The 12559-nt window shown below is 44.3% G+C and overlaps 2 protein-coding genes across 3 annotated transcripts in view; both read right to left on the minus strand.

Annotated features, from left to right (window-relative positions):
- LOC106578114 (oocyte zinc finger protein XlCOF6.1) overlaps window positions 1-12559 on the minus strand; it is a 97789-nt gene that overhangs the window by 19252 nt on the left and 65978 nt on the right. The gene's annotated exons all lie outside the window — the stretch shown is intronic.
- The window catches only part of LOC106578116 (oocyte zinc finger protein XlCOF6-like), a 34054-nt gene continuing 21886 nt past the window's right edge, over window positions 392-12559 (minus strand). For both annotated transcript variants that reach the window (XM_045701605.1, XM_014156718.2), the window contains one exon: window positions 392-3666. In XM_045701605.1, the coding sequence (XP_045557561.1) occupies window positions 1979-3666 (1688 nt within the window). In that variant the 3' untranslated portion in view covers window positions 392-1978. The remainder of the gene's footprint in view (window positions 3667-12559) is intronic.

Raw genomic sequence — 12559 nt, forward strand, 5'->3', positions numbered from 1 at the left:
GCAGACGTGCCGCTCTGGCAGCTCCGGGCAGACGTGCCGCTCTGGCCGCTCCGGGCAGACGTGCCGCTCTGGCAGCTCCGGGCAGACGTGCCGCTCTGGCAGCTCCGGGCAGACGCGCCGCTCTGGCAGCTCCGGGCAGACTGGCCGCTCTGGCAGCTCCGGGCAGACTGGCCGCTCTGGCAGCTCCGGACAGACTGGCCGCTCTGGCAGCTCCTGACTAGCGGGCGGCTCTGGCAGCTCCTGACTGGCGGGCGCCTCTGGCAGCTGCTGACTGGCGGGCGGCTCTGGCAGCTCCTGACTGGCGGGCGGCTCTGGCAGCTCCTGACTGGCGGGCGGCTCTGGCAGCTCCTGACTGGCGGGCGGCTCTGGCAGCTCCTGACTGGCGGGCGGCTCTGGCGACTCCAGAGGGTACGGGGAGCTGGCCTGGGGCTCCATCCTCGCCCCGCCAAACTGCCCTTGTGCCCCCCCAAAAAAATGATTGGGGCTGCCTCTTGGGTTCCCTTATCAGCCGTGTTCCCCGGTCCTCGCTAGATATCCTCCGCTGCTTGGTCCTGGTATGGTGGGTAGTTCTGTCACAGTTGTCGTACTGGAGAGAAGACCAAGGCGCAGCGGGTTGCGTGTTCATCATGATCATTTATTCAATACACGTGAACACGAAAAAACAAACAAAAGAGAACGACAGACCGACAGTTTTACAGGCTAGGTACTCACATATAGCACTGCAAAAAATGTGATATTGACGGTCAGAGTTACAATAAAAGGATAAAAAAAACAGGGATAAAACATACACATCAAACACATTAAACATTTACATGTCAGAATGAAACACATTAAATATTTACATGTCAGAATGAAACAAATTAAATATTTACATGTCAGAATGAGATGTCAGAAGGAAACAAATTAAACATTTACATGTCAGAATGAAATGTCAGAAGGAAACAAACATTTACATGTCAGAATGAAACACATTCAATATTTACATGTCAGAATGAAACAAATTAAACATTTGTCAGAATAAAATGTCAGAAGGAAACACAAACATTTACATGTCAGAATGAAATGTCAGAATGAAACAAACATTTGTGTCAGAATGAAACACATGACACATTTACATGTCAGAATGAAACACATTAAATAAACATTTACATGTCAGAATGAAACACATTAAACATTTACACGTCAGAATGAAATGTCAGAAGGAAACACATTAAACATTTACACGTCAGAATGAAATGTCACAAGGAAACACATTAAAACATTTACATGTCTGAATGAAATGTCAGAATGAAACATGTATTTGTCAGAGTGACATATCAGAATGAAACACATTAAACAGTTACATGTCAGACTGAAATGTCAGAATGAAACATGTATTTGTCAGAGTGACATATCAGAATGAAACACATTAAAACAGTTACATGTCAGACTGAAATGTCAGAATGAAACAAAAAATTAAGCATCACTGAGAGGTACCAGAATTGTAATTGAGAACACTCAATCAGGGATTTGTATACCACGATCAGTGTGAGTTTGCTTGCATTAAAACGTCATAGTTTCTTACGTAGGTAAAGAAATTACCTTGCCTTTTTGTAGATGAGGTCAGTGTTTTACCGGAAGCTATGTTTGTGGTCTAAAATTGTCCCCAAGTATTTCAAATGTGTGACTTGCTCCACGTCCTTCCATAGTGACAAGCTTGAGAGAAGGGCTTCCATTTCCCCAAATGTATTTCCTCCAAGGCACAGTTTTTTAGTCTTGGTGACGTTAAGGTCAAGGAAGCTATTGTCAAACCACGTCAAGAGGCAGTCAATGAACTGGGAGTAGCTGGAGATGGACTTGACCTCCAGGCAAGCAACCAGAGCCATGTCGTCTGCATATTTGATGAGGGCCTTTTACTTCCTAAAAGATTTGTCCACATCCTGCCTTTTTATTCACTTACCTGACAAACAATCTCTTTGTCCTAATGCTCTTTCCTCTTTCAGTTTCTGTCCTGTATTCTTCCTTTGTGGATTTTATCCACATGCCTCAGCAGATGAGACTTCTGAGTGAACCTTTTACCACAGACTGAGCAGCCATGTGATTTCTCTCCTGTGTGAATCCGTATATTCCTCTTTAGGTCCACCTTCTGATTGAAGCTTTCCCCACAGTCACCACAGCTATAAGGGTTCTCTCCTGTGTGAGTCTGTATATGTTCATTTAGGTGCCCCTTCTCATTGAAGCTTTCGCCACAGTCACCACACCTATATGGTTTCTCTCCTGTGTGAGACAATATATGTATTTTAAGGCATCCCTTATGCTTAAAGCTTTTCCCACAGTTACCACAGATAAATCGTTTCTCTCCTGTGTGAGTTCGTATATGTTCATTTAGGTGCCCCTTCTCATTGAAGCTTTCCCCACAGTCACCACAGCGAAAGGAATTATCTCTGGTGTGAGTCCGTATATGCCTGGTTAAGTTCCCCCTCGTATTGAAGCTTTTCCCACAGTCTCCACAGCTAAAAGATTTCTCTCCAGTGTGAGTACGTATATGCACTTTTAGGTTCCCCCTCTTATTGAAGCTTTTCCCACAGTCACCACAGCTAAATCGTTTCTCTGCTGTGTGAGTCAGTACATGTATCTTAAGGCACCCCTTATGGCGGAAGCTTTTCCCACAGTCGCCACAGATAAATGGTTTCTCTCCTGTGTGAGTCCGTATATGCATAGTTAAGACCGCCTTGCGATTAAAGCTTTTCCCGCAGTCTCCACAGCTAAATGGTTTCTCTCCTGTGTGAGTCAGTTTATGCATGGTTAGGTACCGCTTGAGCCCAAAGCTTTTCCCACAGTCACCACAGCTAAATGGTTTCTCTCCTGTGTGAATCAATACATGTTCAGTTAGGTTCCCCTTCTGATTGAAGCTTTTCCCACAGTCACCACAGATAAAAGGTTTCTCTCCTTTGTGAATCCTCATGTGCCTGGGGAGACCTCCTTTGTATTTGAAGGTCTTGCCACAAACAGGGCAGATATAGGGTTTCCCACCGTGACAGAGTCGGACATGGGCCTTCAGTTTACAGGTGGAGTTGTAGTGTTTACTGCAGAAGCAGCATTCACTGGGTCTCTTCTTGGTGAGAGTCATATGCCTTTGCAGGTCATCTTTCAGAGCAAATGTTTCACCACAGTCATGGCAGTGGTGAGTTCTTCTAGATGTGGTGCTGGGTTTGGAACAGTGTTTCTCCAATAGTGGACTGGGATCCAATGGTGGGCTGCTATTAAGTCCTACTGTGTCACTGCTTACAGCTGAGCTGTGGCTGGAGGCATTGTTTTGATTATCTGGAGGGTCACAGGGAATGTTGAGACCCTTAATGTGGGTCACAGTGACAAAAGGTGTGAGATTCACTGGTTTAGAGCCATTCTGTCTGTTCTCCACAGTCTGGGTTTGGGGAAGAGTCAAGGACTGAAGTGGGTCCTCCTGATCACATTCACTTTTCACACAGGAAAGAGTGAATATGGAGTCTTTGGTAACAAAGAGCCCTTGAAGCTGCTCTTCCTGCTGACTGGTCCTGACTTCCTCCTGTTCCTCTTTAATCTGTATGGTCTCTGGGTCCTCCTGTCCCAGACTGGGGCTCCACTCCTGCTCACAGTGCTGCTGCTCAGGGGGAACCTCCTCTTCAGAGACAGAGAGCTGCAGGGAGTCTGGAGGGAAGGAGAGGAATAGCAGACGTTATTTATAACAGAATTTGGAATCACTCACGAATTATAGATCTCTATGACATTCTATTTCAATGTTCTTCCCTAGCATGGATCTCTATGCTCTATACAGCCTGAGTGCAGATAGCTAGCTAGGTATTTGCTTCCTTAGCATGGATCTCTATTATCTATACAGCCTGAGTGCAGATAGCTAGCTAGATATTTGCTTTCCTTCACACAAGCCATATAGGTGGTGGGTTAACATGCCAAGAGTGAGCAAAGCTGTCATCAAGGCAAAGGGTGGCTACATTGAAGAATCTCAAATATATTTTGATTTGTTTAACACTTTTTTGGTTACTACATGATTCCATATCTGTTATTTCATAGTTTTGATGTCGTCACTATTATTCTACAATGTAGAAAATAGTAAAAATAAAGAAAAACCCTTGAATGAGTAGGTGTGTCCAAACTTTTGACTGGTACTGTATGGATATAATTGTATTTATTTTTTAAAGTTTTTTGTTGTTGTTGGTGTTTCTCTGTAATACTACTAGACACCTAGCAATTTCTGAAGTTGGTTTTAGCTAGTTTCCCAATCTCCCAACCTCATAACTGGCTACCCAGAAGCCATTTCAGGCTATCAATCAAGTTAGAGTAGCTGGCTTGTCTAACTATCTTAGCTGGCATGGCTGTTGGCAAGGTTAGTAGACTTTAGAAAAGCAAGAAATTACAAAATATACAAAATAAGACACAGATTCTTTTCAATCTTTTACACAGAATTTTAGCAGAGATATATATATATATATTTTGTTTCTTAAAATGAAAAAAAAAAAAAAACACCAGTCAGGAGGATACAAGACAGCTCAAGAGATATGCAGAAAAATAAACATCATTTTACATAGAATTAAGCATAATAATTATGACTCTAGATTGCAGGAAAAATGGGTTTCAGGTGTTTGAAAAGTGCAAAATTCTCCAACTTCCGGACAGGGTGCCTAGTCCGTCTCCAGACCACGCCCAACAGGCATCCTCACATCGTTTGTGCCCCCTCAGTTTTTTTGTGACGCTGCTGACCTTGACCTATAAGAACTAAATGAAAGTGGGGGGTCCTCTGAATGGGAAACTAAGCTGCCTGACTAGAACTAACCAGAAGGAATGGATAAAATCAGCTGACTGGAACTGGCCATTTTTGACAACAACGGTTTTTGGAAACCTTCAAAACTTTCCTTTCATATCACCGCAAAATAATTGTAAAAATATAAGAGGTGTTTTGCGTTTCCCTGAACTACAGTGCATTCGGAAAGTATTCAGACCACTTCCCTTTATCCACATTTTATTAAGTTACAGCATTATTGTAATTATTATTTTTCCCTCATCAATCTACACACAATACCCCATAATGACAAAGAGAAAATAGGTTTTAGATATTTTAGCAAATGTATTACATTTTTTAAAAATAAATACCTTATTTACATAAGAATTCAGACCCTTTGCTATGAGACTCGAAATTGAGCTCAGGTGCATCCAGTTTCCATTTATCATAATTTAGATTTTTCTACAACTTGAATGGAGTCCACCTGTAGTAAATTCAATTGATTGGACATGATTTGGAAAGGCACACCTATATTTGGAAAGGCACACCTTTTCCACACCTGGAAAGACCTCTATATAAGGTCCTACAGTTGACAGAGCATGTCAGAGCAAAAACCAAGCCATGAGGTCAAAGGAATTGTCCGTAGAGCACCGAGACACAGATCTGGGAAAGAGTACGAAAAAAATGTCTGCTGGTCCCCAAGAACACAGTGACCTCAATCATTCTTAAATGGAAGTTTGGAACCACCAAGACTCTTCCTAGAGCTGACCGCCCAGACAAACTGAGCAATCTGGGGAGAAGGGCCTTGGTCAGGGAGGTGACCAAGAACCCAATGATCGCTCTAACAAGCTCCAGAGTTCCTCTGTGGAGAAGGGAGAACCTTCCAGAAGGACAACCATTTTTTTTTTAACTAGGCAAGTCAGTTAAGAACAAACTCTTATTTACAATGACGGCCTACCCCGGCCAAACCCGGACGACGCTGGGCCAATTGTGAGCCACCCATCACGGCCAGATGTGATGCAGCCTGGATTTGAACTAGGTACTGCAGTGATGCCTCTTGCACTACGATGCAGTGTCTTAGACCACTACGCCACTCGGCAGCCCATCTCTGCAGCACTCCACCAATCAGGCCTTTATGGTAGAGTTGCCAGAAGGAAGCCAATCCTCAGTAAAAGGCACATGACAGCCCGCTAGGAGTTTTCCAAAAGGCACCTAAAGGACTCTCAGACCATGAGAAACAAGATTCTCTGGTCTGATGAAACCAAGATTGAACTCTTTGGCCTGAATGCCAAGCGTCACGCCTGGAGGAAACCTGGCACCATCCCTACGGTGAAGCATGGTAGATCTTAGATCGATAGATCTTCCAAGATGGCGTAGCAGTTCAGACGTCCTCTACCCTCCTCTTGTCGTGTCCCGTGTATATATATATATATTTACATAAAAAAAATTCTTCACTTATCTTTTTATATATATATATTTTTTTAATTCTAAAAACTCAACCTCAAAGCACTCTCCTGCAACCCGCCTCACCAATTAAAAAAAAACGTATTATTTACCTCATCTGAATTCCACAACAGAAGCTAGCAAGTGTTTAGCCATTTTCACTGGCTAACGTTGAAGTTCAGCTAGCCACGGTTAGCTGTCCTCAGCTATCCATTAGCTCGAAAAGCTATCGCCAGTTTTTGTACAGCGCGACTCAGACCAGAGCATACCGGACCTATTCTCTCTCCTTTCCCCGATTTCTACCGCAGGCTCTGGACATTTACACCTGGATCTTGCAGCTAACTAGCTGCTACCTGAGTGACTATTGGCAACGTCGGTCACGGAATTAACACACATTATTACGGAGCTAGCCAGCTAGCCAGCTGAAGAGTTCCGTCAGCCACTCCTGGGCTATTCCTGAGCTAGCCAGCTGAAGTGTCTCCTGGGCTACAACTCACCTATCCTGACCCGTTTTACTGCCGATGCGGAGCCCCATCGGGTCTTCCCGACTGGACCACCGACGTTATCTGCCCGAGGGAGTTATCCAACTGGCCCCTCCGTCGCGACGTAACCTGATCGCCCATCTGCGGCCCGCTAATCGTTAGCTGTCTTTTCGGCTGCGATCTGAATAGGTCTATCGGACACTTTTCTTGGGCCACTATAACTAACTATTTTGCCAACTTGGACTGGTCCCCCCTTCCACACGGAACACCACTAACCCACAGACGGAAACGCACGAGGTGGCTAAAAACAGACCTCCCTCCCATCTTCCACCAGCTTGCTACCTATGGCCCGGCTAGCTGTCTGAATCTCACTGGACCCTTTGATCACTCGGCTAAGCATGCCTCTCCTTAATGTCAATATGCCTTCTCCATTGCTGTTCTGGTTAGTGTTTATTGGCTTATTTCACTGTAGAGCCTCTAGCCCTGCTCATTATACCTTATCCAACCTCTCAGTTCCTCCACCCACACATGCTATGACATCTTCTGGTTTCAATGATGTTTCTAGAGACAATATCTCTCTCATAATCACTAAATGCCTAGGTTTACCTCCTCTGTACTCACATCCCACCATACCTTTGTCTGTACATTATACCTTGAAGCTATTTTATCGCCCCCAGAAACCTGCTCCTTTTTCTCTCTATTCTGGACGTCACAGACGACCAATTCTTATAGCTTTTAGCCGTACCCTCATACTTATTCTTCTCTGCTCCTCTGGGGATGTAGAGGTGAATCCAGGCCCTGCAGCGCCTGGCTCCACTCCTACTCCCCAGGCGCTCTCTTTTGATGACTTCTGTAACCGTAATAACCTTGGTTTCATGCATGTTAACATTAGAAGCCTCCTCCCTAAGTTTGTTTTATTCACTGCTTTAGCACACTCTGCCAACCCGGATGTCCTAGCTGTGTCTGAATCTTGGCTTAGGAAGTCCACCAAAAACTCTGAAATCTTCATCCCTAACTACAACGTTTTCAGACAAGATAGAACGACCAAAGGGGGCGGTGTTGCAATCTACTGCAGAGATAGCCTGCAGAGTTCTGTCCTGCTATCCAGGTCTGTACCCAAACAATTTGAACTTCTACTTTTAAAAATCCACCTCTCCAAAAACAAGTCTCTCACCGTTGCAGCCTGCTATAGACCCCCCCTCGGCCCCTAGTTGTGCTCTGGACACCATATGTGAACTGATTGCCCCCCATCTATCTTCAGAGCTCGTGCTACTAGGTGACCTAAACTGGGACATGCTTAACACCCCAGCCATCCTACAATCCAAGCTTGATGCCCTCAATCTCACACAAATTATTAATGAACCCACCAGGTACAACCCCAAAGCCGCAAACACTGGCACCCTCATAGATATCATCCTAACCAATGTGCCCTCTAAATACACCTCTGCTGTTTTCAACCAAGATCTCAGCGATCACTGCCTCATTGCCTGCACCCGTAATGGGTCAGCGGTCAAACGACCTCCACTCATCACTGTCAAACGCTCCCTGAAACATTTCAACGAGCAAGCCTTTCTAATCGACCTGGCCCTGGTATCCTGGAAGGATATTGACCTCATCCCGTCAGTAGAGGATGCCTGGTTATTTTTTTTAAATGCCTTCCTCTCCATCTTAAATAAGCATGCCCCTTTCAAGAAATTTTGAACCAGGAACAGATATAGCCCTTGGTTCTCCCCAGACCTGACTGCCCTTAACCAACACAAAAATATCCTGTGGCGTTCTGCATTAGCATCGAACTGCCCCCGCGATATGCAACTTTTTAGGGAAGTTAGAAACCAATACACACAGGCAGTTAGAAACGCCAAGGCTAGCTTTTTCAAACAGAAATTCGCTTCGTGCAACTCCAACACTAAAAAGTTCTGGGACATTGTAAAGTCCATGGAGAATAAGAACACCTCCTCCCAACTGCCCACTGCACTGAGGGTAGGAAACTCTGTCACCACCGATAAGCCCACTATAATTGAGAATTTCAATAAGCATTTTTCTACGGCTGGCCATGCTTTCCACCTAACTACCCCTACTGCATTCAACAGCACTGCACCCCCCACAGCTACTCGCCCAAGCCTCCCCCATTTCTCCTTCTCCCAAATCCATTCAGCTGATGTTCTGAAAGAGCTGCAAAATCTGGACCCCTACAAATCAGCTGGGCTTGACAATCTGGACCCTTTCTTTCTAAAATTATCTGCCGAAATTATTACAACCCCTATTACTAGCCTGTTCAACCTCTCTTTCGTGTCGTCTGAGATTCCCATAGATTGGAAAGCAGCTGCTGTCATCCCCCTCTTCAAAGGAGGTGACACACTTGACCCAAATTGCTACAGACCTATATCCATCCTACCCTGCCTTTCTAAGGTCTTCGAAAGCCAAGTCAACAAACAGATTACCGACCATTTCGAATCCCACCGCACCCTCTCCGCTATGCAATCTGGTTTCAGAGCTGGTCATGGGTGCACCTCAGCCACGCTCAAGGTCCTAAACGACATCGTAACCGCCATCGATAAGAAACAATACTGTGCTGCCGTATTCATTGACCTGGCCAAAGCTTTTGACTCTGTTAATCACCACATCGTCATCGGCAGACTCAGTAGCCTTGGTTTCTCAAACGATTGCGTCGCCTGGTTCACCAACTACTTCTCTGACAGAGTTCAGTGTGTCAAATCGGAGGGCCTACTGTCTGGACCTCTGGCAGTCTCTATGGGGGTACCACAGGGTTCAATTCTTGGGCCAACTCTTTTCTCTGTATACATAAATGATGTCGCTCTTGCTGCTGGTGAATCTCTGATCCACCTCTACACAGACGACACCATTCTGTACACTTCTGGCCCTTCTTTGGACACTGTGTTAACAACCCTCCAGACGAGCTTCAATGCCATTCAACTCTCCTTCCGTGGTCTCCAACTGCTCCTAAACACAAGTAAAACTAAATGCATGCTCTTCAACCGATCGCTGCCTGCACCTGCACGCCTGTCCAGCATCACTTCTCTGGACGGTTCTAACTTAGAATTTGTGGACAACTACAAATACCTAGGTGTCTGGTTAGACTGTAAACTCTCCTTCCAGACTCACATCAATCATCTCCAATCCAAAGTGAAATCTCGAATTGGCTTCCTATTTCGCAACAAAGCATCCTTCACTCATGCTGCCAAACATACCCTCGTAAAACTGACCATCCTACCAATCCTCGACTTCGGCGATGTCATTTACAAAATAGCTTCCAATACCCTACTCAACAAGCTGGATGCAGTCTATCACAGTGCCATCCGTTTTGTCACCAAAGCCCCATATACTACCCACCACTGCGACCTGTACGCTCTCGTTGGCTGGCCTTCGCTTCATAATCGTCGCCAAACACATTGGCTCCAGGTCATCTACAAGACCCTGCTAGGTAAAGTCCCCCCTTATCTCCGCTCACTGGTCACCATAGCAGCACCCACCTGTAGCACGCGCTCCAGCAGGTATATCTCTCTGGTCACCCCTAAAGCCAACTCCTCCTTTGGTCGTCTCTCCTTCCAGTTCTCTGCTGCCAATGACTGGAACGAACTACAAAAATCTCTGAAACTGGAAACACTTATCTCCCTCACTAGCTTTAAGCACCAGCTGTCAGAGCAGCTCACAGATCACTGCACCTGTACATAGCCCATCTATAATTTAGCCCAAACTACTACCTCTTCCCCTACTGTATTTATTTATTTTATTTATTTTGCTCCTTTGCACCATATTATTTATATTCTATCTCTGAACTTTCTTCAAACTACAAATCTACCATTCCAGTGTTTTTCTTGCTATACTTTATTTACTTTGCCACCATGGCATTTGTTTGCCTTTACCTCCCTTATCTCACATCATTTGCTCACATTGTATATAGTCTTATTTTTTTTATTTTTTTCTACTGCATCATTGATTGTATGTTGTTTTACTCCATGTGTAACTCTGTGTTTTTGTATGTTGTCGAACTGCTTTGCTTTATCTTGGCCAGGTCGCAATTGTAAATGAGAACTTGTTCTCAACTTGCCTACCTGGTTAAATAAAGGTGAAATAAATAAAAAATAAATAAAAATGGTGGTGGCAGCATCATGCTGTGGGGATGTTTTTAGCGGCAGGGACTAGGAGACTTGATCGAGGGAAAGATGAATGGAGCAAAGTACAGAGATCCTTGATGAAAACCTGCTGCAGAGCGTTCAGGACCTCACACTGGGGCGAAGGTTCACCTCCAACAGGACAACGACCCTAAGCACACAGCAAAGACAGGAGTGGCTTCGGGACAAGTCTCTGAATGTCCTTGAGTGGCCCAGCTAGATCCTGGACTTGAACCCGATTGAACATCTCTGGAGAGACCTGAAAATAGCTATGCAGCGACACTCCCCTTCCAACCTGACAGAGCTTGAGAGGATCTGCAGAGAAGAATGGGGGAAACTCCCAAAATACAGGTGTGTCAAGCTTGTAGCGTCATACCCAAAAAGACTCGAAGCTGTAATCGCTGCCAAAGGTGCTTCAACAAAGTACTGAGTAAAGGGTCTGAATACGTATGTAAGTGTATGTAAATGTGATATAATTGTTTTCTTTTTTTATAAATAAACCAAAATTCCTAAAAAACTGTTTTTTTTGCTTTGTCATTATGGAGTATTGTGATGTCATTATGGAGTATTGTGATGTCATTATGGGGTATTGTGATGTCATTATGGGGTATTGTGTGTAGATTGATGAGTAAAAACAACTATTTAATCAGTTTTAGAATACGTCTAATGTAACTAAATGTGTAAAAAGTCAAAGGCTCTGAATACTTCCTGAATGCACTGTAAGACACTTCTCGTGCTAATGGAAACTCGGAAGGGAAACACAACATTTTGGCTCAAAGTTACACAAAAACCTCTGTGGAAATCTGTGGTAGAACAGCAAGTGTATCTTTTGTATTTATAAAGTTATTTTGGATGATAATTAAGGTTAGTGTTCAAGGTTTCCAAAACTGTACAGCAATCAAGGATCAATTGTTTCTAAACTTTGTTTCTAAACCTAGTGTTGGTCCCATGTTTCATGAGCTGAAATAAAAAATCCCAGAAATGTTCCATATGCACAAAATGCTTATTTCTCTCAATGTTTTTATAAATTTGTTTACATCCCTGTTAGTGAGCATTTCTCCTTTGCCAAGATCATCCATCCATCTGACAGGTGTGGCATATCAAGAAGCTGATTAAACAGCATGATCATTACACAGGTGCACCTTGTGCTGGGGACAATAAAAGGCCACTATAAAATGTGCAGTTTTGTCACAACACAATGCCACAGACGTCTCAAGTTTTGAGGGAGCATGCAAATGGCATGCTGACTGCAGGAATGTCCACCAGAGCTGTTACCAGAGAATTAAATGCTTATTTCTCTACCATAAGCCACCTCCAACATAATTTTAGAGAATTTGGCAGTACGTCCAACCGGCCTCAAAACAGCAGACCACGTGTATGGCGTCGTTGCGCGAGCGATTTGCTGATGTCAACGTTGTGAACAGAGTGCCCCATGGTGGCGGTGGGGTTATGGTATGGACAGGCATAAGCTACGGACAATGACCACAATTGCATTTTATCGATGGCAATTTCAATGAACAGAGATACCATGACGAGATCCTGAGGCCCATGTCTCAAGGATCACCTCAATGCGAAGGAGATGTGTCGCTCTGCATGAGGTAAATGGTCACACCAGATACTGACTTGTTTGTTAAACCACGCCTCTATTTCTTTTTAAAGGATATCTGTGACCAACAGATGCATATGTATATTCCCAGTCATGTGAAATCCATAGATTAGGGTCAAATGTATTTATTTCAATTGACTGA

This window comes from Salmo salar, chromosome ssa18, assembly GCF_905237065.1.
Source record: "Salmo salar chromosome ssa18, Ssal_v3.1, whole genome shotgun sequence".
Lineage (NCBI taxonomy): Eukaryota > Metazoa > Chordata > Actinopteri > Salmoniformes > Salmonidae > Salmo > Salmo salar.